The sequence below is a fragment of the Pollachius pollachius genome (assembly GCF_949987615.1).
Source record: "Pollachius pollachius genome assembly, chromosome: 7".
Taxonomy (NCBI): Eukaryota; Metazoa; Chordata; class Actinopteri; order Gadiformes; family Gadidae; genus Pollachius; species Pollachius pollachius.
Window position 1 is genome coordinate 25,309,103 of NC_136940.1, and position 26,992 is coordinate 25,336,094.

Sequence of the window (26,992 nt, forward strand, 5' to 3'; positions counted from 1 at the left end):
ATCCTTCGGAACATGACTAAAATATAGGCTTGTGGGTGTGTTGTCAAAGAAAGCACAATCAGAATCATAGCCTTCAGGAATATTGCAGTAAAATATTTAATCTTTACAGGCAGGTTATAAAGTAATGAACAGCTCTGTATTTCTGCTAACCCTGAACAGACAAGCCCATTAAATCGTTGACTTCTTCCTCCTCACGAAGCCTACAGGCTAAACAAGAAGGTGGAAGATTTATGTTGAAGCATCGGGAGCTCATTTATAGTTGTGTGCAGGAATTACAGCCAAATCTGCATGAAATGAGTCCCAAGTTGTATGAACTAATGGTAGTTTGGTGGAAAGGAATAACTGATTCAATGCATCCGGGTCGATTTCTGAAATTGTTTCCCATTGCCGAGACGTACATAAAGCTTGTCCATACACAATCAAGTCATCCGATCTGAACACTTTGCTTGAATTAGTTGCAAACACAAGACCAGTCTGCACAGCCGCTGACAACAATCACATGCCGACAGTTTAACAGACACAACATGTAATCCACATGACTAATAGTGTTCAACGGGTAAATGGTTCCATAGAGCAGTAGCAGGAAGCCTAAATAAGCGGTCACCATAATAAGTGACCTTGGCTTCTACAATATATTTTTAAAAGGTAGATCCTGGTTGCTCTGTGCAATAGTACTAAATCCTTCACAAAAACAGTACTTCAAATGAGCTTAATGATTACTTGGTTTATACCTGCTTTAGACAAAAGTTACAGCACACCCACTGGGGCATATAATATTGAAATCAATATTTTTCTATGTGTTAGCTAGCAGTGCAAGTTAGATAGCTTTACTTGGATTTTTCAATTTGACACAAGTCACTAGGGCCAATACAAACGGCAAGACCGTGAGCCTATCTTGTTAGCACGTTAAATCAAATAGTTAACCATACGTTGCATTAGATATCCCACCCTCATCTCAAGACTCTTCTGGTGTGCCGTCGCTAACCTTTCCCTTAACATAGGATACTTTCAAGTAAAACATTGTGGAGCCAAAATGTGTGACTTGGATTAACTGCTGGACCAATGGAAGAAGCACCATGGCCAATACTGCAACCGCTTTTGGCTGCTGATCAGGTCTAAAACAAGAGGGACTGAACAAATAGGATTCCTCCCACTGTAGCACATTAGCTTCGATGTGCAGCGAGAGTAGCTCTACGCGATGCGTCATGTCTCAACGTCTCCCCCATAACTCCACTGTGTCCTTGATCAGATTGCCATTAGTAAGCGTTGAAGCTCTTTTGGGGACACTCATTTACGAACAAGGAGGAGAGGCGGTGAGACTCATAAGGGTTTAGGTTGTCGTTGCCCTCTCGCCTGTTCTAATATAACGTCCGCAGAGTGTCTGGAGAGAGGGGGGGGGGGCTCAGCTGAGCGTCCGGATGCCCTCCTGCAGACTCGGTTTGAGCAGCGTGGCGGTCTTCCCTCCGGCGGCGGCGATGTCCGCCTGCACGGCCGCGTCCCAGCTGAAGGTGACCACGGCGGCAGGGACCTGGGAGACGATGCAGATAGTTTACTAACGTGTGGTTCTTTCTCTGGATCTCTACCAAGGACCGAAAAGAAGGTTCTGGGTCAACTTTAGAAATCCATCGTTGGGAAGAGTGTGAGGGACGCATTGAGGCGATTTGCTAGCGTGCTTTCCTTCAGTGCTTCCGTACTCACCAGGTTACATTCTGCCAGGGCCACGTCGTCCGCCTCTTTGAGCTTCTGGCTACCGGGGGCGATGAGCTCAAACGGCTGCCAGCCGTCCACCAGAGACTCGCGGACAAACTGGAACAAGGCGGGCACCTTGTCCCACGCGTAGAAGGTTCCTGGAGGCACAGACAACGGCACATCTATCCCAGTGTACAAACCAAAACATCGATGGCAGGGTTACCACTGGCATAGCTTGTTACATTCATTATCATCATTAGACTTAAACTGTTATTGTGGTTTAACCTGCTACCACAGCTCTGTAATTGGAGTCTTATTAGCACGTGCTTGACAGTAAGTTACATTACACGCATTAAGCTATTCAGAAATGCAGAAACACTGAGGTGACGCATCCATGATGTGCTGCTGTGATATACGATATCCACTTCAGGATGAGGCTCTGAACAGCCAAAGCGTTCCTCCAGTAGTGGAGCGAGCACTCCGTTCCTGAGGACACTGAAGGCATCAGAGGTAGTGATGGGTCGTTTGCGACCGAATCAGTTCGAAGGAACGACTCTTAACAAGGACGAACCGACCTGATTCCACGTTTCAGTTCCCTCTCGTTCGTTCTCCCAGACTTGACTCCCACTCGCTGATCACTGTGTTAAGTCAGCAGAGTGGTGAAGAGGGACTGGCCTGGGCAACAACATCCCGGTACCGAACATGAAGCGCTCCCCAACTGAAAGGAACTTGATTGCAATGTTTGTTGATTGTTGTTGAACAAACGAGGGACCAGCTGAGACCGACTGAGAACCGTGGATTCCATGATTCGCTACCGAACGAACGAGCAAACGATTCTGAACGATTCTTCTTGGGGGAACTGACCGACGCGAACTGAATCAAGGAAAATAATCATGAAATCCATCTCTAATCAGGGGTGGTCGGGGGGCGGACCTTGCAGCAGGGTCCCGTCAGGGAGCCGGACTCTCAGCAGGGTGTAGTTGTACTTCCGCCTCTCCCGCTGCTCATCCTTCTCCCTCATGGCCTTGGTCCGCATCATGGAGTTCTTCTCCAGCAGATCACTCCTGACAAACCGGGCAGACGTTTCGTTTAACAGAGTTAAACAGCAACACTCAGATGCAGGCCTGTCGGTCATCTACACCTACTATAATAAAGCACCTTTTGGAACAAGCGTCACAAAGTGCCCAACAGAAAATATTAAAGGGGACATATTATGCCACCAGTGAGTGTCACACCTGGTGGTATAATATGTCCCCTTATTAGAAACTAAAGACAGTGGCACCGAGAACCACAAAGAAAAATAAATCCAGACATCAAACTCTGATTGGTCCTTAAGCGTTGCCACGTTATTACCCAACCAATCGACGGGCTCGGGTTAGGTTACCCAACCAATCGACGGGCTCGGGTGAGGCCCGCCTACCTCTGCTGCTGCTCCCTCCTCAGCTCGTCGGCCGTGAGGTTGTAGAAGTCGGGCGGCAGCTCGAAGCGTGTGGCGTGGCCGCAGGCTCTGAAGGCCTGGGGCTGGCGGTCCAGCAGGGCGCGCACCGGCTCTCCGCGCTGCAGCCGCTCCCGGCTCTCCTTCACCCCCTCCAGGGCCTCGGCGCCCTGCTCCGGGAGCACCAGGAACTCCTCGTCCTCCTCTGGGGGCGGGCGGACGTCAGACGGGGGCGGACGTCAGACAGGGGGGTGAATCAGACAGAGGGGCAGACACGGGTAACAGGGTCACAGGTCACAGGTAACAGGGTCATAGGTCACAGGTCACAGGGTAACAGGTAACAGGCTCACAGGTAACAGGGTCACAGGGAAACAGAACAACAGGGACAGCAGAGGGGAGTTTGATTAGACTAAGTTTCTCTGAAATTATCCAAAACTTTTTTATTTATAAGATTTATTTTTGAGGTTCTTTTTTTATTGTACAGTGAGTATAACAGGAAGGTACGGGAGAGAGAGGGGAAGACATTCAGCAAAGGACCACGAGCAGGAATCAGAACCCTGGTCGCTGCAGTAAGGACCTTAATTGTATGCACTTTACCCCCTACAGTCTTTTCGTTACCTTGTTTAAGTCCAAAAGGTTCTGCGCTATAACCACAATCCTCCTGTTGTCGAGCATGAATCCTAACCCCTACCTGCTCATAAGTAACATGTATTATATTACAAGAGATCCCAATAGAGAAAGGTTGCCTTGGATAAATGTGAGTCCTCTATGGAGGGGAGGCGTGTGTGTGATCCTCATGGAGGAGTCCTTACCTTGGCCGTCCACGGGGAACATGACGCTGACGAAGCCCACGGCCTGAAGGAACTCCCTGCTGCCCTCTAGGCAGTGGACCTTCTCCTGCAGCGCACACACACACACACACACACACACACACACACACACACACACACACACACACACACACACACACACACACACACACACACACACACACACACACACACACACGTTAATAGGGGAGACGATGCAATGTAGTGAAAGACAACATTTCAACTTCTCTTATTTAAAGTCGACAACGAGAAACAGTGAATTCCTCTGGAGCCCTTAAAGCAGAGAGTAGAGGAATTCCCCAAGAGTGTGGAACACAGCCACTAGATCCAACCCTTTACCAATCATAGCCTGTTAGCGAAGAGAACTAAAATACATTTTAAATAAACACACCTGGAACACCTTGTTGCTGACTTTGATTTTCCTATATTTTTCTTCTGCTGGATTCTTGCATATATTCTCGATGTACCTAGGAAAGGAAAGACCGTATTAGGATAATGAACTCGGCCCAGCCTTCCTTACAGATTGCATTCGGTGTTCCATATCGGGCCCAGTGGGAGACTTGGTGAACTACGACGGCGTCTTACTTGCTGATGATGTCGACAGCAGCTTTAACTTTCTCTCGGTCCTTGTTGAAGGTGTGAATCATCATCACCGACGCCGCGACCGCGTCCTCTTCAAACCGCTGTGAAACAAACATCACAGGTCAAACATGATCACTCGTAGACAACATCAGGTGAGGTCTCATCGTATCAGGTCCATTGAAAAGGACGCCATACACACCATGAAAATCGCCTCTTTGATGTGCACTTCTCGCTCGCTCTTCGTCAGAGTGGCTCCAGTGAGCGGACAGGTGAAGAATACTCCAGTCACAGAAAGACAGGCTAGTTCCTTCGCTGGCACGCTGACGTCCTGAACACATGAAGATTTACCAAAGTCAACTCAGCTTTTATACTTGTTTTTGCAGTACAAAAATGAACTTAATATAAAGATAACTAACCCTATGGAGTGTACCTTTTAATTACCAAACAAGGAGAGCATGATGTCTTTATCTTTATTGCTGACTCTACCAGCCCACACCAGTACTACAGTGGATCTGTTCCTCACACACTGACCTCTACGGGCTTTTCCTTTTCTGCCACTGCAGCAGCTTCAGCCTCCAGTTCCTTTTTCACTGAAGGGGAAATACGCAGAACGGTTACCAAGAAGACTCGGGTTTTCACGTCGCCATTGCATCTTTACACGGCAAAGACATCCATTAAAAAAAACAACACTGAACAGGCAACAGAATGGCCCTGCGAGTGGCCCCATCACAGCCCCTATGACCACCACCATGGACCCCACCGTACCCTGCTTCCTGATGGCGTCCTGCGACGTGTGGACCTTGGGTCGCGGCTGCTGGTCTATCCGGGCCAGCGCGGCCGCCCCGGCTCTCGCCGCCCCCTCCGTGGGCGCCTGGCGGGGTCTAGCGGCATGGCTCTGCGACACCTGAGGTCTGCTGCTCCGTGACGGGGGGAACAGACAGAAGAACGGAGGGTCATGACTTAGCCACGGACCAGGCCGTGTTGTTCATGACGTCAACACAACCACACCGAGTCAAACGTAAACGTACACTGATGGAGCTTTACGTTCATAGCTGCTAGATATAGGTGAGTCTGACTTGTTATTCACAGTAGGATCGCTTTATTTCCACAATCCAAGACGTCTTTTAAGGATTAGGCCGTCAGAGATTAGAGGAGATCTCGTTAGTCCCTAGACTAGTCCATGTATAACATGTACTGTGCAACACAGTTCCGCCCATAACTAATATAAAATCGTCACTCGTGTATTCACTAGTCTAGTTAGACTCGAGTCTGTTTACTACCCGCTAGAGGCTTCACTGTACTCATGATCAGGGCGATAAAAAGTGTATTTTGCACCTGGTGTCGTCAGTTAGTTTCTTCCCGGTTCCAGCCGATTTGAATTTGATGTCTTTTTTAATGTCTTCAAAGAACTTCTTCATTTCTAAACCGACCGTACGGCGATATTATTGACAGAATGCTAGGTGCTAATGACAGCCCAAAACATAAATACTGGGGTGGGAGTCTCCGGAGAAAGAAGAGGAAACGTACTTCCTGTGAATAATGACGGTATTTCCATTATATCGCCACCGTGTGGCCGACTGTCACACTGCCCCTCTGTGGCCGAATGTTATACTGCCCCAGTGTGGCCGAATGTCACACTGCCCCTTTGTGGCCGAATGTTATACTGCCCCCGTGTGGCCGACTTTCATACTGCCCCCATGTGGCCGACTGTCACAATGCCCCCGTTTAATGTTGTAAATATACACGAATACATAAGGATACTATCGAGGAAAATATTGGGACCATTGCGTTTATATGATTTATTTTAAATATGTATTTATTATTTATTTATTAAACACAGTGTGGAATTAGTATGAGTTCAATTTTTAGAAATTTGAAGTTTGGTATGTTTGTCTCGAAAGTCCTCGGTCGCCTGCTGCTATCCAACGGCTGAACAGCGAACAAGACGCAGTACCCGTGTCCTCCACAGGGGGCGGTGTTAAGGGACGGACGCAGTACCTGTATCCTCCACCAGGGGGCAGTGCTTAGTCGAGGACGCAGTATCTGTATCCTCCACAGGGGGCAATGCTTAGTGGAGGACGCAGTACCTGTATCCTCCACACGGGGACGGTGTTTAATGGCAGACGCAGTACCTGTATCCTCCTCATCCGGTGCTTAGTGCCACGTCGAACGTGACGACGAAACCGGGAGGCGCCGTAAGGGGGCGGGGCCATCGACTCCAGTACTGGAAGCCCAACACAGTTACACTCATTTATTTTCTTAAATCCCAGGGAATCGCAGAATAAGGGTAAGATTCATTCAGTTTCCTTCATTGACTCCTAGTGAAGCTCATATCGAGTGTTTTTTTATGTTGTGTTTTAACCAGAAAGCTACAATGCCGGCTGCTCACCACTCGTGTACAACTTTAGCCACACATCCCAGCAAGATGGACTGCTCTCATATTATAATGTGCAATATATAGGAAGGAAGAGGAACCTCATAAAGATGCGATTACGATCACGTAGAATAATCAAGAAAGGCATACAGTGTTCCAATTTTATTCTACCATCACCGATTCATTGATGAGTAATGCTTGGAATATCCCAGTGATGTCAAGTGTTGCTTGATATTGACCTTCTCTACTGGTTAAGTTACAGATAAAGTTACACACGGTTGGTGTCAGCGTTGTCTTACTCATGTATTCGCCTTTATAGCCTATAGCCTATAGCCTTTATTATTTAAAGACTTCGCATTGTTCTCGTTCAGATGCACCACCCATGTCTTGTTTCGGATCACCTTCGAAATCCCTTATGGCCATTCATAGATCAGTCATAACACGATAAACACGTTCCCAAGAATTCCATTTATTTTTCCACTTCAAGAAAGTCTCTACATTTTCTTCTAAAAAAAGGAAAGGAAGTGCATTAATCATCGGCGCTCAGGTCGATACACCTTAATAGCGACGTATTCATGAAACGAGTTTGTTTGCTCTCTGTTCCGTGCAGCGAGAGAGGTCTGAACATGGATCCACACTTCAGTCGACTCTCCGAGACCCTGGCCGCGGCCGACCAGTCCCACCTCCTTCAGTTCTGGAAGGAGCTGACCCCCCAGGAACAGGCCGTCATGACGGCGGACCTGGAGGCTATATCGTTCGGGGAGATCAATGGCTTCTTCAAGAACGCCATGGAGATGTCCAACAGCAGCAAGCAGGAGAAGATGGATGGGCGAATGGAACCGGTTCCCAAAGATGCTCTGGGCAGCGTCACACGAGACCGGGACAGCGTGAACGACTGGGAGAAGGAAGGTAGGGGACCTCTTATCATCTGGACTGGTATACCGAAGGAAACAAAAATAAATCAGTCTAATGACTATTTCCCCTGTTCCTGGATGAAAACCAAATTGTCAACATACTTAAGGGGATTGCTCCTACATCTAGTTACAATTACCAGTGTAGGACTGGTTTAGAACCAGCACAATATTCTCTATCCCATACTGAGTGTTCTTATTCCGTTCCTTATTCCAGTGTTCTCAAAAGTTTCACAACTCTCTTTGGCAAGTATAAAGACAAGTAAAAGTGGGTGGGGGGTTCCTAGCATCTGGTTCCAGTTCTGCCATGATGTAAAAAGACGTATTACTAAATCCCCCTGTCGCAGTCATGCACACTCATCTTTTTTTCCATTTTGTGCGTGTAGTGTTTGTGTGTGAGTGCGTCGTCGTCTGTCTGTGTGTGTGTGACGCGTGTGTGGACTCAAAGTCTGGCCGACCAACCCAGTTTGCGCCCATATCTCTACCTCTCACGTCTCTGGTGATTGCAAGGATAATGTTTCACATCGGACAAATCCAAAAGAGTTCAATACCAATAATACCAAGTCTATAAAAGAGTTGTTCCATTTGACTTAGTCAGCGTTAAGGCATTCATTATGACATAATATATGCCTTGTATGGCATATACTCGCCTCACAGGAGTCATACGGGAAGGGTCAGGAAAATATTTTTTATCTGTTTAATATGATTTGCTTTATCAAGTTATGATGTTATTGCAAGGGCAATTATTTTGCCCTATGCCCATCATAAAAGATTAGTTTATATCGTTTCACTTACAGACTTTTATTTTACCTTGCAGGCCATGAAAACATTTCTACTTCCTATTGGCTGTACCTTTTGTTGTTTTAATGTTTAAAACATTGACGTTTAGGGCATTTAGCAGACGCTTTTATCCAAAGTGACTTAAAACGCTTAATGCACACATTCACACACCGACGGCGGAGTCGACCCCGCAGGGCGACAGCCGGCTCGTCGGGAGCAGTCAGGGTGAGGCGCCTCGCTCAGGGACACCTCGACACTCTGGGAGGAGCCGGGGATCGAACCGGCAACCTTCCAGTTACCAGCCAACCTGCTGCTCTGAGCCAAGCCGACCCATGACAGAAAAAGAAAAAATAATTACTAATGTTTAAAGTTTCCTTCCCCGTGCGTCAGGTCTGCGGTGCGTCTCCCAGAGCCGGGTGGCGGTGCTCCTGTTGGCAGGTGGCCAGGGCACCCGGCTGGGGGTGCAGTACCCCAAGGGGATGTACGATGTGGGCCTGCCCTCCCACAAGACGCTGTTCCAGATCCAGGCGGAGCGCATCCTGCGGCTGCAGCAGCTGGCCGGGAAGACGCACGACACCAAGAGCTGCATCCCCTGGTGAGCAGGGGGGTGGGGGGCTCGGATAAGAGGACCCCGTACTGGGGTGACGTCAAGGGTCAAAGGTTATCCACACAACTATGCTGGGGCAGTACGCAATCAGACCTGCACCACTTAGTGCAATACAGTCTGTTCCCAGGCATCGGATGTGTGGATGTTATGTACATGTATTTAGAATGCAAATATATATACATTAGTGTCGCTTGATTCCTTTTCAACGACGCTTCTCTGTCCAATGATCAACGGGTTCAGAACAGAAACCTCCAAAACCGAACCTATATAAAAAGTCCTGAAAGGTCTTCATCGTGTTTCCTTAGCGACGGCAGCTGTGTCTGTTGAGTGTCCCCAACCAAAACAAATCCACAGTGCTAGTGACCTCATGCAATCCCCACGGCAACTATTCAATTCACCTGAGACCAATTGAATGAGGAAATATGTCATTTCCTCCTTTTTTTACTCAATATCCAACTGATTAGATACATATGAGCTTTGATGTTGGTGTATCTAATCAGAGCGCTAAACTTTCCCATTTTCCTTGAAGTCAAATACAACGCGACAAAACCCTTTTTCTTTTCATCCCAGTCCCAGGATAAAGCTTCGCATGCACCAGTCTTGACGCGGGCATGAATCTGCTAGCTGCTTATCATTATATTGTTTGAATTTCAATACACCAATAATAATAGTGCGATGGTTATCCCCCTCCCCCAGGTACATCATGACCAGCGGCCGGACCATGGACGCCACCAGGGAGTACTTCTCGAAGCACGCCTTCTTCGGGCTGGAGCCCGGCCAGGTCATCTTCTTCACCCAGGGCATGCTGCCCGCCATGGACTATAGCGGCAAGATCATCCTGGAGAGCAAGGGCAAGGTCTCCATGGCCCCAGGTGAGTGGCTCCCCCCCCGCTCCCTGATGATTAACTTTCAGGGGTTAGGAAGCCAAGCACTGAGTGCGAAGGAAGCCTATTGGAAGCGTTTTATTATTATTATTATTATTATTATTCTGCCTCGTTTGACTTACACAGCCTAAACCGCTCGCCTGCCTTTTATGAAACTTTCTAAAGCTGTAGAGGCTGACTAAATAGAAACTCTATATATAATACAATTAATTAAGAAAATTATACTGCTTGGCCCAAAGGCCCAATTCATCCAAAAATGCTAACTTTAAACAAGCATGTCTCATTGAAGTGTCTTTTACAGTTCTTTTCCTTCTTTCGCGGTTTTTTTATTTCTGCCAGTGTGTAATTACTTGACTTTGACCGGCAGATTAGATAGTGTGTCGCCATCTAACCTGCCTTTTTTAGCCCTAATGATGATGACAACCATAACAATCATCATCATCATCATCATCATCATCGTCATCATCACCACCATCATCGTGTCTGTCCTCAGATGGGAACGGGGGTCTGTACCGCGCCTTGGGTAAGCAGGGCATCGTGGAGGACATGGAGAGAAGGGGGGTGGAGCTGATCCATGTCTACTGCGTGGACAACATCCTGGTCAAAGTGGCCGACCCCGCCTTCATTGGCTTCTGCGTGCTGAAGGGAGCAGACTGCGGCGCCAAGGTCAGCCAATCGAATCGGCCGTTGCTCGTGAGCCAATGCAAATCGGCCGTTTCTCGTGAGCCAATCAAATCGTCTGTTTCTCGCGAGCCAATCAAATCAGACGTTTCTCTTGAGCCATTCAAACTTGAACGTTCTGTCTAGGTTTCGATGGTCAGGATCTTATGGACTGTCTTTTATTGTTAATGAAGTGTTTGCATCGGGGGAGGGTAGAGGTTTTGCATATTCCGTTCCGGTAGGCTGTCTAGTCGGTCCTGGTTTTGTTTCCTCGTAGATCCTGAAGGGTGACATCTTGTAGGCTCTGCAGGTTGGGTGGGGTCAGTTCGGTTCAGCACGGGGTGTGGCCCTTTTGGTTCCACCACACGTCAAAACATCTCCGGGCGGCTGCATGTTTCATAATCCACCACTAGGGGAAGCTGAGTTCAGGTTTTTATTTTTCTCCACACATCTGTATTGCCTTTATTTAAATGGCCAAACTCCAGCGATACTTAGAATTCATTGTCGCTTGGAGGGAAATTGCGCAATCTCCCCTCCACACACATGCACACGCACACGCATGGGCACACACCCACACACACCCTCTTCCTAACAGGCGAGACCTTTCATTGTTGTTTTTTCATCAAAAACGTTTCCTTGACTTCAATGTAGACATACAAAATGTCGGCTCTTTTGGACACAGACTGTTTGAATGTGTGTTTGTTTTAACGTGTCTTTGCAACAAAGTGTGTATAAACATTGTTGTTATCCTTCCTTGCCTCAAAGAATAACAATCTTTAAAGGGAGGAATGATTACCACCTTGATCTCATACTGCCGACTCCCAACTCGTCCAGGAATCTGCTTCATAATCTTCGTGCTGTAATCGCAAAATCGACCCGATCGTTTTACGACGTGTGCAGATTAGATTGTGTGCACTTCTGGTGCCCCTGTCGGTCGTCAATCAGCTGGTTTTCCACATGACCGGTCATCCGATTTATATTTCTCTCCAAAAACATCCTTGTTTGCCACCAGAGAATCAGAGTAGTTTCTCTCGTGACGGCCAGCAGTCACGCTATCATGGAAAAGGCCGTCCTCGTTTCTGGGAGGGGGGGGGAGGGGGGTAGTGTGGGAAGAAACACACTCCAGCTCTTTCCCAAAACTCAGGCAGTGGCTTGCCAAGAATTGTGAAAGTGAGGAACATAAGAAGTATTTGGTATTCAAGGTTATTGAAACACAAAACCGAAACAAAAAACAATACAATCAACGGAACACAGTCAGCCAGAGCCAGAGTCTCCGGGGGCGGAGCTCGGGGGCGGGGCCATGAGGGCTGCGGCCCCACCCCTCCCAGGGTATATAAACCGCGGCTACGCCTCGCAGCATCCATGCGGCTTCTTTCCCCCCCGCCCAACCTCCACAAACCCCCTCATCATGCCCCGCTCTGTCATTAGGGACCCACAGAGGGGAGTGGGTTGTGGGGGGGGGGGATTCACATAGACCCACTCTCACCCTATCGTCTGTTTCCCCGTGTGTCCAAACAGACGTGTTCCAGGGTTCTCTTCAACCGCTGCTTTAGGTTCTAACCGACTATGGGACGGCTCCATCTATGGCCGACGTCACCAGATCCCCCCATCCACCCTGCGCCCCCCCACCCCATCAGCGGGCTGCGGGGGGCCGTGTTCTCTCCCCCATGGTGACGTGGCGGATTAGGGTGGCTCCTGTTTCACTGGTGTTTGAGTCAGGGTGACACGTCAGGGTGGGTGATCACAGCAGGACGGATCCCCTGGATCATGATGGGAAGGATCCCTGTACTGTATATGACCTGAGGGATCCCCTGGATCCTATCATGACCTGAGGGATCCCCTGTAATGTATCACGAGGGGAGGGATCCCCTCATGACCTGAGGGATCCCATGTACTGTATATGACCTGAGGGATCCCCTGGATCCCTCAGGTCATATACTGTATTGTATCACGAGGGGATCCCTCCCCTCGTGACATGAGGGATCCACTATACTGTAACCTGACGTGAGGGATCCCTTCATGACGTGAGGGACCCCCTGTACTGTATATGACCTGAGGGATCCCCTGGATCCCTTCATGACGTGAGGGATCCCCTGTACTGTATATGACCTGAGGGATCCCCCCGATCCCTTCATGGCGTGAGGGATCCCCTGAACGCCCTCCTGACCTGGGGGCTCTCTGCCGGGCCTGCAGGTGGTGGAGAAGACGAACCCGACGGAGGCGGTGGGGGTGGTGTGTAAGGTGGACGGCGTCTACCAGGTGGTGGAGTACAGCGAGATCACCCTGCCCACGGCGCAGCGCCGCGGCTCCGACGGACGCCTCACCTTCAACGCCGGCAACGTGTGCAACCACTTCTTCAGCATTGGCTTCCTCAAGGACGTGGTGCGGTACGTCTGCGCTCGGGTCTCCCCTTCAGCGTGTGCACGCACGCACGCCCGCACGCCCGCACGCACGCACGCACACACACACACACATATACACACATATACACACATACATACAACATACATACATTCATGCATACACATTCATGAAAGTCCTCCTCTTTGTGCTACACAGGTTGCTTATAAGTGTGTGTGTGTTTGTGTGTGTGTGTGCGCGCTGACAGGAAGTACGAGCCCCAGTTGCAGCACCACGTGGCCCAGAAGAAGATCCCGTCCGTGGACCCCGAGGGCCGCCTGACCACGCCCGACAAACCCAACGGCATCAAGATGGAGAAGTTCGTCTTCGACATCTTCCAGTTCTCCAAGTGAGTGGGCGGAGTTCAGCAGACGGCGTGTTCTCGATTCTCTGTCTCTCTCTCTCTCTCTCCCTGTCTCTCTCTCTCTTCCTGTCTGTCTCTCGCTCTCTCTCCCTGTTTCTCTCTCTCCCTGTCTCTCTCTCTCTTCCTCTCTCTCAATCTCTCTCTCTCTCTCTCTTTCTCTCTGCCTGTCTCACTCCCTGTCTCTCTTTGTCTCTGTCTCTGTCTCTCTCCACCTGTCCCTCTCTCTCTCAGATCCATGACCTCGACTCTGCCCTCCTGCTTATAATAGAGCGCCACATTTAGTGACAGGGCCAAGTCTCTTCTCGTTGAAGAGCGGATCTTTGTCTCGTTGGGGATTAGAGTCAGGCTGACTGATGAAGCTTTAAGCTGAATCTTCCAGGGGGCAGACCCACCTCAGCATAGTTTTCCTCTGTGTTGTTTCCTCATTCCTTCAGTATCTGTGGCGCTTTATGGGCCCTTCTATCCGATCATAATCACACCCTTCCATAATCACAGTACCAGCACACGGCAGGCTTTTACGAGAAGCACAGATAAACCGTTTATTAACCTCGTTTGCGCCTTCAACCTCCAAACGACATCAGGCCAGCTGTCGTCCCGACACTCCAGACTCATTTGTCCCGCCTGCATTTGTGTTCGGACAGGAAGTTCGTGGTGTTCGAGGTGCTGAGGGAGGACGAGTTCTCGCCGCTGAAGAACGCCGACAGCCAGGACGGTAAGGACACGCCCTCCACGGCCAGACACGCCCTCATGTCCCTGCATCACCGCTGGGTGCTCAACGCGGGGGGGCACTTCATCGACGAGAACGGCACGCGCGTCCCCGCCATTCCCAGGTGAGCCGCGCGCACACACACACACACACACACACACACACACACACACACAACTCACCCTCTAACACCAGCTCAGTCGTCCTCCACCACCTCATTCCATCAGTAGTTAGGATTCATTCAGTCGTTCACATCTCACTGTCCTCATGTGATGTTTCCAGAGATGGAGCCGCAGGGGCTGTCTCACGTCACGTCGGCCCAAAGTAACTATCCTTCTGTCTGAGGGAGGGAGGGACAGGGGCGGGAGGGTCTCTTCTTCTGGTGGGTCTTCCTCTCGCTGACCCACGTGTCAACATTCTGCTGTGGCTTCGACCCTCTTCTCTCTCTCTCTCTCCTGTCCTGCGCCGGGCTGAGCTGAACCCGGTGTTCAGTGGTTTCCTCCTCTCTGGGTCTGCTTGGTGATCACGGGGAGACGCCCGGGGGGGGGGCGGTGGCGTACGATTGGACCATGATCCGCTCCTGATCTTATCCAAGGGTCTAGGCCAGATGGTGTCGGATGATTCTGAGCTGGCGACTGATCACTTCCTTCACAGCCCTATACTAATTTACGAGTTGTTTACTAATCTGCATCTGCAGTATGTGTTGCATGCTGGGTAACAGGATGAACATTGTGTCTGGTGGCGTGAATGCATACGACCTGGCTGAGTTCCAGATGGTCCTTCTGGCTAATTGTGGTCTCATAATTTCCATGGAGGTCATACATGTTATCGATGACCTGCTGCTTGTAAGGGTTGTTTCCCCCCCCCCTTTGAAACTGTTGTTCACATGGGCACTCATGATGGGGTAAAGACACCACTTCATTTGCATCGGGCCATTTGCTAGGTGCATATTTTTTTTTATTATTCTTTATTTCAAGGATAGCCCCATGAGATACAAACAATACAAACATAATAAAAAGTAAACACTAAACATAATACAAAACATATAAGCACAAGGACTCACACACCCATGCACACACCCATGTACACAACAACAAAAGGAAAGCAAGTATGAATAGAATGAGTCCTAGAGAGATACGCTAAGACAGATAAGAAACAAGAGCAGGATGTTTGGAAATGTGTCATTAAAGATGATTTGAAGATATGAAAGGAAAGGATGGGCCTAAGGGAGGAAGGAAGGTTGTTCCAATCTGATGGATATATTTAGGCTATTTCCGTTAACTCCTATTGATGATCTCGGCTTTTATTGAGAGCGAGTTTGAGGTAATTAAACATCTTTCAACCGACCACAAACCTCCGTTTTCCACATCAGAGGTGCTCATGTGAATGACCCCTCCCCCCTCACTATTGACGGCTGGTTTATCAGCTGGTAAATCTGACATGTCAACAGTGGGGCGTCTTCCAAACCATTTGCACATCTGGTAAAATGGTTTAGAGGGAACAGTTGTTTTCTCTGTGGTGATGAAACCTTCTCCCCTCCCCCTGGCTGAGGTATAAAGGTACCGATCACCTCTAATCCAGCAGACTTTCCCCTAGAGGGGGTCTTCCTCTTCTCCCTCTCTCTAATTACTGGTCCTCTCTGACGTGATGCTCGGCCCTCTAATCTTCTACGCTCCAACAGGGGAGCGGCTGTGACAGAATTGATCAGTCTCTTCCTTCTCTTCTTCGTTCCGTCAGAGACAAACATTCATCCGCTCTCGGTCTTTTCTTTCGTCTGTTATTTATATTTTGTGTTCCCTCCCTCCCTGTCCCCTCCAGCCTGAAGGATGGAACCGACCTGCCAATCAAGTGTGAGATCTCCCCCCTGGTGTCTTACAGTGGAGAGGTAGGACAGAAGAACCACAACAACTGTTTAGTCCTGATATTTTCATCCTAATTTAATCTCGTTCTTTTGTTATTCGTTCTTCTTATCTATTTATTAGAACATTGTAAACCTATCATCAAACAGTAAAGGAAAAAGTCTGTTTTCACTTTCGATATCTATAATCCTACCGGGAGCAGGGACAGCTCTCACCATGGTAGTCGTGGTAGAAGGACTGAAAGCAGAGAGACCCAACCCCAGCTCCCCGTGATTGTGTGTCCTCCCCAGGGTCTGTCCGAGCTGGTGAAGGGCAAGGAGTTCAGACCCTCCCTGGTGATCGACGAGACAGGCGTCCATGAGCTGGTGAAGAACGGGGTGTAGAGGCGCGGGGGCGTGAGAGGATGAGGACACATGGAGGGAGAGAGAGACGAGGAGGGAGGCCTTCTGTGACCCCCCGCCCTCACCAGCTCCTCTCCAAGGAGACTCGTGTGATGTCATCTGAAGTAATGCTGCCAATGAATGCTGTGATGGAACGAAATGCAGGAGGATGGTTTGTTTGTTTCTAGTAGAACGCATGACACCACCTCGTTATTCTGTCTGAATGAAGTGAACGACAGCTATTTATTTAAACTAATTAATGACGTCATTTTTATACACATTGATCAAGGGTCATCTACTCTTTTAAATATAGAATCTCTCTATATATATAGATATATGTGTATATACATGGTATATACATTCCGTTTACAATGTGGGTCTAGTCTTGAAGGCAAGGGGAACATGTAATGAAGATACATGGTGAAGATTGGGGTGTATTTAGGGTCTCTCCTTCTTTTCTTCTTGTAATCACATGAAATATGATCTTGTTAAAGATCCAGAGGAATCGAGATTTTCTATTTAATAAATGTCCTATTTGGAGGAGGTACCGAGTCATTTGTGTGTGGGGTTGTTTACTGTGTACATATGCTTCGTTTTATGCTTCGCACATTCCTGCGTAAAGCAGAATTGAGCTTAATGATCCGTCGTTTTGAAGTGGGTTTGTTAGAGGGGGAACCAAAAAACATTCATGGGCTTGTGTGCGTCTGAAACTAAAATGTTTTTTGCATTAGTCTTCCTGGGGGTTTGAATCAGAGTTTCCACACATGCAGGATGTAGAGATGAGCCAGAGCGGACTGCAGCCCTTCAGGAAATAACGCTTTCTGGCTCCAAACCCGCCCCTGGCGCAAACGTTCAAACTCCAGGTTATTGCGCAAGAAGAGCGAATGGTAGAGTCGCGATGGTCATCATAGCCAGCGACAAGGCTACGTGGTGTGGTGCTGAAGCAATATGACGCACTGTTTGGTGTGTCTTCGCGTGTAGGCAGACGGTAAAGTGGTACCATGAAGCTCTTCCAAACAGGGCTGAAAGGCGGTGATCTTCTCGTCAGAGTTCCCCATACTTTTCCACTTTGAAGAAAAACAACAAATCCCGGAGCTTTAAACGTGGTTCAAATAAATACGTGATTCCGCATAGAGGAAACCTAGTTTTGCCCTGCGTGTCCTCCTCTGTCATTGGCTCAAAGGATCCTACCCTGTTTGTCGTCCTCTGTCATTGGCTCAAAGGATCCTATCCCGTGTGTCGTCCTCTTTCATTGGCTCAAAGGCTTGATGCGCTTTGGTGTATGATGTCATCATCATATATTCTGACTTCTTCGTGCTCTTGAGTGACAGGTGGGCGGCCTCGTGGTCTGGAAGGCATAACGGCCTTGAGAAGTGGCGGAGGGCACTGAAGGGAGACAAAGGTTATTTTATTTTAAAGAAAGCACAGGCATCTTTCCGTTTTGAATTTGGAACTTGTAGGGAATCCCCACAGCGCCTCACTATTTTAGTCCATAAATCACAATAAAAGCAAAAAAATATTTTTTCTCCTCAACAAATGAGGGAGGGTATTACCTTGGATTATGGCTGCCTGAGCCCTGAGCTGTCAGAGAAAGGCTCTTTTGAGGAGGAGAAGGGGGCGCTATGATTGGCCGCTGGATTCTCTCTAATTGAAACCTGATGTGCGACATGTGGAACTCCGGGACGCTGGCATCCTGCCAGGAATCCACAGAATGTGAAGGTTTCTCCTACATTTTCCTCTCTCTCTCTCTTTAACTCTCAAACTGTCTGTCTGTCTGTCTGTCTGTCTGTCTCACCCATGGTCGCGCACCCCCCCCCCCCCCCCCCATCCCTCTGTCTCTCCTCCTATTTGCCGTCTGTACATCAGTCCAATGAGACTGTCTGGACCGCCTGACGGACAGAGACGAAGAAGAAGGCTTGACTTTCAGATTCGTTCTTTTTAGTGTTCCGACAAAAGGCACCGGCACTGGATTACTTTATAGCCATCTTCCTACAAATGGTCTGAAAAATATATCAAAGAAGTAAGTTAAATGGCGATCATTTCTTGACTTGTGTCTCTTCTTCTGCTCCGAGGAGAATGTATGTGTGGACAATCGTTTTGTTGAAACGTATTTCAATCTTTCCATTGGTTTTTCCATCTTCATTCGGGGGTTTCACTTGTAATCGTAGTTTTATAACATTTGGTTAGATGTCATTGGATCTATAGTTTTGCCCTTCACACGCACCAGTGTAGCATGGTTTATAAAGTAATTTAGGGAATCTGATGTTGACTTCAAATATAGGAGATTTCTTTTTTTATTAAGTCTGCATGCATTTGTTACGATAAGATGCATAATTAATCGCTGAAACAATGTAGGGCTACACTTTAGCCTACTATTTATAGAATTAGACACAATTCGATCTAAATTCATAAAAACACAATTGACCGTGCACAAATAATCGAATCTATAGGCATATGTAGCCCAGGCTAATTCTAACTTTGAGACTAAATTTCCCCTCTGGAGTGACTTACCGTAACATTTGTTGCAGAATTCAACCCCATTGTGCACAATGAGCCTAAAGCCAACTTTTTTGTTGTCTAGATGCAACTTTGGTTACTCCTTTTATTTTGCCTAGACTATGTGGATTATTATAGGTTTAAATCTATAATTCCGTGTGTCGTGTGGGTGTTATGTGTGTGCTGCCGTGTTTTAACGGAGCTACGTAGGTGGAATGTAGGTGACACTGCTCCCAGTGGGGCCGACAGCTACACAGAGAGCCCTTTCTACCTCTGAGGTTCAGGGTACTTTGATTAGGAGTTCACCCCATCGTCCATAGATACCGGAAAACTGTACTCCATATGTAATGGTGAGGAATGGGCACGCACATCTGCTACAGGAGGTGCACAACAGCCACACACACACACACCACTGTGTGTGTGTGTGTGTGTGTGCGCGCGCGTGCGTGCGTGCGTGCGCGTGTGTGTGTGTGTCTGTGTGTGTGTACATCGTGCGAACATGTGCATTCACATACTACTATCCTGTTGAGAAGGGGACAATATGTGATTTAGTTTGGATTTGAGAACCCCGGCCCCACTAGTAATGAGACTGGACAAGATAACCGCATTGGGGTTCTGTGTGCGTGTGAGTTCACCTTGATGAGCCAATCAATTGTGTGTCCGAAACCTGGCAACCTAAATAGTATGTGGTGTAGGGACAGAGAGACAGACAGACAGACAGACAGACAGACAGACATGCATACAGAGAGTGAGACAGACAGAACAACAGTCAGACAGAGAGACGGACAGGGAGACAAAGACAGACAGAGGGAGAGAGAGAGTGAGAGAGAGACAGGGACAAAGAAAGACAGACAGACAGACAGACAGACAGACAGACAGACAGACAGACAGACAGACAGACAGACAGACAGACTGAGGGAGAGCCTGCTGTAACATCACCATGTCTTTCAGACATGTCCTTCCCCTTAGCCATGTGACCCCGACCCAGTGACGTTGGCACGGTGACCGCCACCACAGACAGTAATTTCACGCCCGCGTTCAGAACAGGCTCCGGTCCGGCGTCGCCCGCGTCTTACCGGGCTTAACGGGGGCCTCTCAGCGTCTGATTGGGTCAAATCAATGCCCCATGGCAGAGAAACCGGACCCGCCGTGTGGCGGAGGGACACGCTGTAATTTGGTATAAATAGCCGTGTTTTGGAGAACACGTCCCAAAAATACCGCGCTGTTGATTTTTCATCCCACGCGCGCGTAGAACTCAAAACCCAAACGGCCCCCTCGCCCCCGCTGTTCCCCCTCCCCCCCCCCCCCCCCCCCAACAGAACCGGCTCGGGTTGCGGCGGCCCGGTAGAAGTATGCATTCTTCCAGTTTCTCTCGCGTTCCGAGGCGTCTTACTCGTCTGCGTTGAGACATGAAGTCCGTTCTGTTTGTGACGCGCGTTGAAGGGAACCTTCAGCGGCCGCACGATTCCAGCGATGAATGTTTGAGGAAATCTAAAGCCTCTGTGAGGTCCGCAAACACGGAGGAGCCGTGAGCTTTAAGTTCTAACAGAGAGAAACACACACACACACACACACACACGCACACACACACACACGCTGTCTGCACATGTGGCATGGCATCATCCGTGTTTTTTCTTTTCCACATAATAGAAAATAACTCAGTTGTATCTTTCTTTGATACAAAAGGTAATTACATTAAAGCTTTTCCATTAGTAACTAATAGACTAATAGTAACAAGGTGCAGTGATGGGATATTTGAGAGTATTTGTTCAAACTGACTATTTGTAGCAAAGTGCTTCTTTTTACTGTTGATTCGCTCCTCAGCCTGACAAAGAAACGAGAGGGCTGTCTCGGTATTGGTTTGTGAAGAATGAATGCTCTGGATTCCAGCGGCCCGCTGGAGACAAACCGCTACGTTAATGAAGCCGCTTCTTGGCACCAGTCTGTCTGTTTCCGATGCTGAACACGTGAATCCATACGGCTCTAGCTGTGTGCAGCTTTGGATCAAAACGGTACAGATCCTTTGTTGTTAATCAGTCTGCAACGCTGTGTCTTTTACCCGTGGTTGGAGCACAGTGCGGGGCATCAGGCACTGAGGTTCTTACTAGAGCTGCAGGTTGAGTCTTCACCACAGAGACGCGTCCACCTGATTGGACACCAAGGCCAGAGGGCAGAGCGGAGGTGGAGAGTACCCAATGGAGGAGTAGGCCCTTACTCCCATGTAGGCTGAGAGAGAATCAGGACTTGTAGCATCAAGGTTCTCCTGCTCCCTATGAGCTGTGTAGGGTTAGGTTAAGGACGCCATTAGTTAGGCATACATGATGTTATTATACCTGTACGCCTGCAGACAGTCCCAGAGCGAGAGGAACACCAACAGGACAAGAAGACGACAACCGAGGCGGAGAGGAAATAGGGAAGTTGTTGACAAATAATTAGACCAAGTTATCTCACACATGTGACACCATCGGATATCCCTCTAGCAGAATACCCTCCCTCTCCAAACACATGGAACTGAAATACATATATAACTGAAATGTAGATGTAACACTTCTTCAGAGCATCCCTGGAATTTGAACACCTTTCCCAGGGGAAGGGTTGCTGTTTAATCGGACCACCAAGTGTGTGTTAGTCACGTGACCACGACCACGCCGGCACTAGGATCACACCGTGACTAGGATCACGCAAAAGGAAACGCCGTAGTCTGCTCCGGGATGTTTTTGATTTCATGCATTTCCATGAAACACAGATAATTGCTTTTGTTTTGACTGGTATATCACCGCCAAAACAAAAAGCGATTAATCAACGTAAATGAGAAGCGCATGTGTCCGATTGTACTAAATAACAGATGGATGCACCAGACCAAACATACACACAAAGATAGACAAACAACACACGCTGCACACAGACGCACAGACACACTCATGTTAACACCGCCACCCTTACGAGACCGGGACAGAGCACGTGTATGAGATTCTGTGGACATCACTTGGTGCTCTGCTAATGGTTACCCAGGGTGCATTGTTCATCTATTGTCCCCCAAGGGAAGCAGTTATACATACGATCCTGAGTTCTCCAGATTCCGAAGTTGGATGTCAACGTTTAAAGTTATGTTGGGCGTCAGGAGATGGCAGACGAAGGATTCCGTGGGATTTGACTTCCAATATACGATTGGTTTCTGTGACCACGAGATGGTCTGGTGTGGAATTTATAATGGAGTTGTCACATGTGGAAAATGGACCGTATGCAGGCTTGAATTCATACATGGAGACATATATATATATATATAACCCCCCCACCCCTGCCAAAAACTGATTTTGGAAGCAGCCAGTGTAAATAAACAAGAAAGCCACCCCTGTAAGATAAACACCGGGGCCAAGGGCCCCTTCTGTAGAGTGGGCCTAACCTAGCTGTGGCCCCGGGTCAGAGGGCCACTGGGTCTCCACGGCTGACCCCACACCAGCCACACGTCGGGCCCCCAGATGGAGAGACTGCGTTAACACCTCATGCACACTCACACACACGCACGCACGCACACACACACACACACACACACACACTGCAGTCATGCACAGTATCCAAACACAGCTCCCTAATCTGTCTACCAACCAAGCAACGATTCATTTCTCATGCATCGTGCAGGTCTCTCTCCCCCCCGTCCCCCTGCTGACCCCCAGCCTCTGTTGGGTCGTTGGTTCGAGGCTCGTGACTCTTCTGGGTCCGAGTTCACCTCGCAGAGCAGCAGGAAAGCAGAGCAGGAACTGATCAGCCCACCATGTGCTGCCTTCTCACGTTCCTGTCGGTTGATGTACTGCAAATATATAAAATTTAATATATGTATATAGCTATATATTCACTGACTGACACTAGTGCTTATTGTCTGAGAGTTCTATACACAGAGTTATTCTTTTCCAATTTCAGCTTTACTCTTTTCTCAAACTCAATCAACATGTTGCCATCATCAAAAGAGCTCTTGCAAGTAATAGAAGTAGAAGTAGAAATATTCAAAGGAATTCGCTAATTCTTTCGTATTTATTCATTTCCTCTTCCATCAGCTGAGGCTTAGGTCCGAAGATTAGGTCTTGGTTTTCCCTAGAAGTTTCCGTTCACTTTTCCACATGTGGCTTCAGAGTAAAAAAAGATAAAAACCATCTCTTTTCCCTGATACGGCCGCTGGCTCTCTGAAATGAAGGTAGTTAGTACCTGCTCATAGGGATGATGAGGAGCTTCTGGGAATGTGAACCTGAGTTGGTCGCAGTGTTGCTGACTTATGTGATGGAACTGGAGCTCACACTCCTCTGGTAATGGGGAATACAGATGGGCCTTAAGGTCGCTCACTGCACATTCGGGGAAAATATACTTGTTAACTTTGAGAATGAGTCATCCTAATACATTGGCCAAGAAAATGTAATCTTAATCCTTAGAATTCAGGGACATTTAACTGTGATTATTGCTGACGATGTCAGCCCACAAGTCAAATGTTTATTTTGATGTTGCAAAATGTGAAGTCATCGTTTCATTCAGCCATCTCTCTGAAGGTGGGGAAGAAAGGTATTCAAAAAGCAACGCTGCAGAACGTCTCTGAACAGGCCTCTGAATACGTCGGTAATTTATATGATATGTACAAGGAAGTCGAGTTCTGTGAATCACGATCTAATGTAGTCTGATGTTGAAGCGTTCCAAACCTGTTTCCTCTTGCATGAGGGCTCACAAATGTGTGACTAACTCTCTGCCCTTCACACCTTGCGCTGGGCAATGACTTTCAGAGCAGATGCGGAATTATCTGGGAATTGTAGTTTCTTTATAATATAAAAAAATATATTTTCTTTCTCAGTTCAAGGCTTTATTGGTGGAAATCTTTACGAAGCCGGACGCCTTTATGTTCCAGCCAACCAGCTCCTTCTCAACCCCACTTTTACAGTTCCTTTAACGTCAAACTATGAATTTTATGCCTGCGCCAACATGTTTAGTTTTGTGTTGTGTGGGCCTCAGGGTTTTTATTGGTGGTTGTTGTATTTCCATCCCAAACACAACACAGCAATCGGCCTGTTGTCACACTCAGACCCCCCCCCCTTCACGTAACATGGATTTAAAATCTCTCACAGTCACTGACAAACATCAGCCTCAGCCAATCAGAGCCCAGAACCCAACTCCATTTTTCTTCTTCTCCTTCTTTTTGTCAGTGATCCGAATTACTAATATCTAAGGCACATTATAGGACTATGTGATCTGCCAGAGCTACGGGTTCAACTCTGAGTGGGGACATAAGACTAAGGATGGATTATGTGGTGCTCTTCTCATTGTGTTATGCTCTTCTCATGGTGTTGAGGGGCTCTTCTCATTGTGTTATGCTCTTCTCATGGTGTTGAGGTGCTCTTCTCATTGTGTTATGCTCTTCTCATGGTGTTGAGGTGCTCTTCTCATGGTGTTGAGGTGCTCTTCTCATGGTGTTGAGGTGCTCTTCTGATGGTGGTATGAGATGCTCTTCTCATGGTGTTGAGGTGCTCTTCTCATGGTGGTATGAGAAGCCTTGGACAGCAGCCTCCCCATATGGCGTGTGAACAGTATATTATCAGCAGGCCTAAAATGGGAGCTTAAATACCTGTTTGCTTCATTTCCATTCCTTCCTACTTTCTGATCTTGCGCCTTGGAAGGCTTGGGAGACTTTCCAATGGGCTTCCAAGTTTCCATTTCATTGCATTTCCTCGTGTTCTACTCTGTTTATCCCACGTCTCCAGAAGAACTTTTATAGGATGAAGGATCCAGCAGTTCTGCTTCTTTAGATCCACACAGAGAAGCTTTTAATGTGTTAGTTCATCACAGCAGTCATGTTGTTTTTATTATCTCGTTTTATTTTTGTGCATTTTCTTCATAGGCATTCTTATCATTAAACTATACAGTATGAATGCTACTTTGTGGGGATAGTTGTGTGTGTGTGTGTGTGTGTGTGTGTGTGTGTGTGTGTGTGTGTGTGTGTGTGTGTGTGTGTGTGTGTGTGTGTGTGTGTGTGCGTGCGTGCGTGTGTGATTAGAGCGTCCCTTGTTTTTAGTAATTAGCTGCTAGACCAGGTCTGCCCAATTTGGGGCCCGCGATTTTACCGATTTTATTCGGCCCGCGCCTTACCCACTGTATATATTATTGTTTTCCGCCATCAGCGCTCGGAATCTGCGCTCGCTCTCATTGAATATTATTTATTGGTGCACTTCCATTCCTGACCCTAGAACAACATTGTGATACATTGATGGTAGGGTGGCGCTGTTGAGCTCCTATCCTGTTCAGCCGCCTCCCACATATTTGACTAAATATACTGAAAAATTTAAATTTTGGCCCACGAACCTCCCCACGATTACATTTTGGCCCTCCACTGGGAAGAATTTGGGCCCCCCTGTGCTAGACTGACTTTTGTTTACGACGGGCCGCTGTGTTCTGTCGTCTTCTCCGTCAATGGTCAGCCTGAAGGGATGGTAGACCAACCGTCTGTACATCTGACATCATGTCTCTCTCCTCTCTCTCTCTCTCTCTCTCTCTCTCTCCCTCTCTCTCTCTCCCTCTCTTTCTCTCTCTCTCCCTCTCTCTCTCTCTCCCCCTCTCTCTCTCTCGCTCTCTCCCTCTCTTTCTCTCTCTCTCTCCCTCTCTCTCTCTCTCTCTCTCTCTCTCTCTCTCTCTCTCTCTCTCTCTCTCTCTTTCTCCCTTTGTGTGATGCATTATAAAAATACTAAAAACATCTCAGATATTAAATTGTGTCTCTGCTATAGAGACATCGTTGTATTAGTCCAGGCATTATTACGGCTTTCAGTTCAGTATATCTGTCATGTTTGTTTTTAAAGTATTAATTAGTACTGTAATACTGTAAAACTCCTTGTGTTTCCATGCATTTTCTGGTTACCATGACCACAGGACAGTAAAGTCATTTTCGTTGATCTAACTTTTATGACTCGTGGGAAACTCAAACAAAGTTTAATTTCAGTATTTAAATAATTCAACTTGACCCACTTTTCTAAACCAACTTTATTCCCTGCTCTTTTCGTTCAGGCGGAAGCCCTTGTGTGCGTGTGTGTGTGTGTTTGTGTGTTCTGTATGTGTGTCAGTGTGTGTTCCTTATGAGTGTGTGTGTGTTCTGTATGTGTGTGTGTGTGTATATATGTGTATGAGTGCGTGTGTTCGGGATGAAGAGCCGGTGGGACCTCCACTTCCCTCTCCTCATCCTCCTCCTCTACCTGTCGGCCGACGTCGTCTCGCAGGTCAACCCAGGTCGGTGCTCTAAACACTATCATCGTTCCTCCTCCCCAGGGGAGCTTCAGGTCATCTGTGATTGGCCGAGAGGATTAGGAGGCCCTTCTAGATTGAAATGTCAAAATGAGTCTTTGCAATACTTTTGTGTTTAGTGAAGTCTCAGGTCACTTTTCTTGTGTTGCTCTAATAAATTGTAGTTTTTATATTATTGAATTGTTGAAGGGAGCCTTGGACTCAAGCATTTCATTGCTGTTGCTTTAATTGTTAATTAAACAATGTAATTGTTGTGATATGACAGATAAACCATCCTGCAAAACAGCCACATCCTATGTTTAAAAATTATGCATCTTAACAACAAGGCATTCAAATTGAGTACCGGTCCTCCAAACCGTTTTATGAATATGCCGGTCCTTGGAAGAAAAAAGTTTGGGATCCCTTGATCTAGCCCATAGTGTGTTGAAGACCAAAAAATTTCAGAACAACGTCTGAGACATCGGCTCATATGAAGAACCTCTGCCTCCTGAAAGCGGGTCAAAGGTCATCATGTCTCTGGGTCGTTTGGGTCATGCATGTCTTCCAGGTGTCAGTGACCTGGTTGACCATTGCTGGGGACTAGCGGTCCTCTTTCTGGTCCTCTCTGGTTCAGCCATGTTGACGTGTTTCCCAGTGTGGATCCACCGCGGCTCGGCACTCTGGGTGGTCCCTATGAGAGGAGGCGGGAGCTAAAGAAGGTAATTAGCTTCACGAGGAGGCAGTGCGGAAACATTCGGCCCACAGATGGAATCCATGAAACACTGGCGCTAGC

At 47.8% G+C, this 26,992-nt stretch overlaps 3 protein-coding genes across 5 annotated transcripts in view; 2 read left to right on the top strand and 1 right to left on the bottom strand.

Moving 5' to 3' along the window:
- Window positions 1–80: 80 nt before the first annotated feature.
- Window positions 81–6,035, bottom strand: ubxn6 (UBX domain protein 6). The gene is made up of 11 exons (XM_079740612.1): window positions 5,872–6,035; window positions 5,302–5,450; window positions 5,068–5,126; window positions 4,736–4,864; window positions 4,540–4,637; window positions 4,346–4,421; window positions 3,937–4,021; window positions 3,110–3,329; window positions 2,623–2,753; window positions 1,699–1,847; window positions 81–1,528 (listed from the first exon to the last, which is right to left on the bottom strand). The coding sequence occupies exons 1-11, from the start codon at window positions 5,952–5,954 to the stop codon at window positions 1,403–1,405; spliced, it is 1,305 nt and encodes a 434-aa protein (XP_079596738.1). The 5' UTR covers window positions 5,955–6,035; the 3' UTR covers window positions 81–1,402.
- Window positions 6,036–6,712: 677 nt separating this feature from the next.
- On the top strand, window positions 6,713–17,016 carry uap1 (UDP-N-acetylglucosamine pyrophosphorylase 1). Of its 2 annotated transcripts, XM_079740492.1 has the most exons (11): window positions 6,713–6,823; window positions 7,521–7,819; window positions 8,992–9,196; window positions 9,905–10,080; window positions 10,586–10,758; window positions 12,946–13,139; window positions 13,361–13,501; window positions 14,158–14,346; window positions 14,505–14,546; window positions 16,041–16,107; window positions 16,372–17,016. In XM_079740492.1, exons 2-11 carry the CDS (start codon window positions 7,537–7,539, stop codon window positions 16,462–16,464), a joined length of 1,563 nt encoding a protein of 520 aa, XP_079596618.1. In that variant the 5' UTR covers window positions 6,713–6,823; window positions 7,521–7,536; the 3' UTR covers window positions 16,465–17,016. The 2 variants fall into 2 exon arrangements, with proteins under 2 accessions (XP_079596618.1, XP_079596619.1); XM_079740493.1 differs by lacking the exon at window positions 14,505–14,546.
- A 1,323-nt stretch (window positions 17,017–18,339) lies between these two features.
- The window catches only part of ddr2a (discoidin domain receptor tyrosine kinase 2a), a 26,832-nt gene continuing 18,179 nt past the window's right edge, over window positions 18,340–26,992 (top strand). For both annotated transcript variants that reach the window (XM_079739482.1, XM_079739483.1), the window contains exons 1-2: window positions 18,340–18,481; window positions 25,987–26,205. In XM_079739482.1, coding sequence (XP_079595608.1) covers window positions 26,121–26,205 — 85 coding nt within the window. In that variant the 5' untranslated portion in view covers window positions 18,340–18,481; window positions 25,987–26,120. The remainder of the gene's footprint in view (window positions 18,482–25,986; window positions 26,206–26,992) is intronic.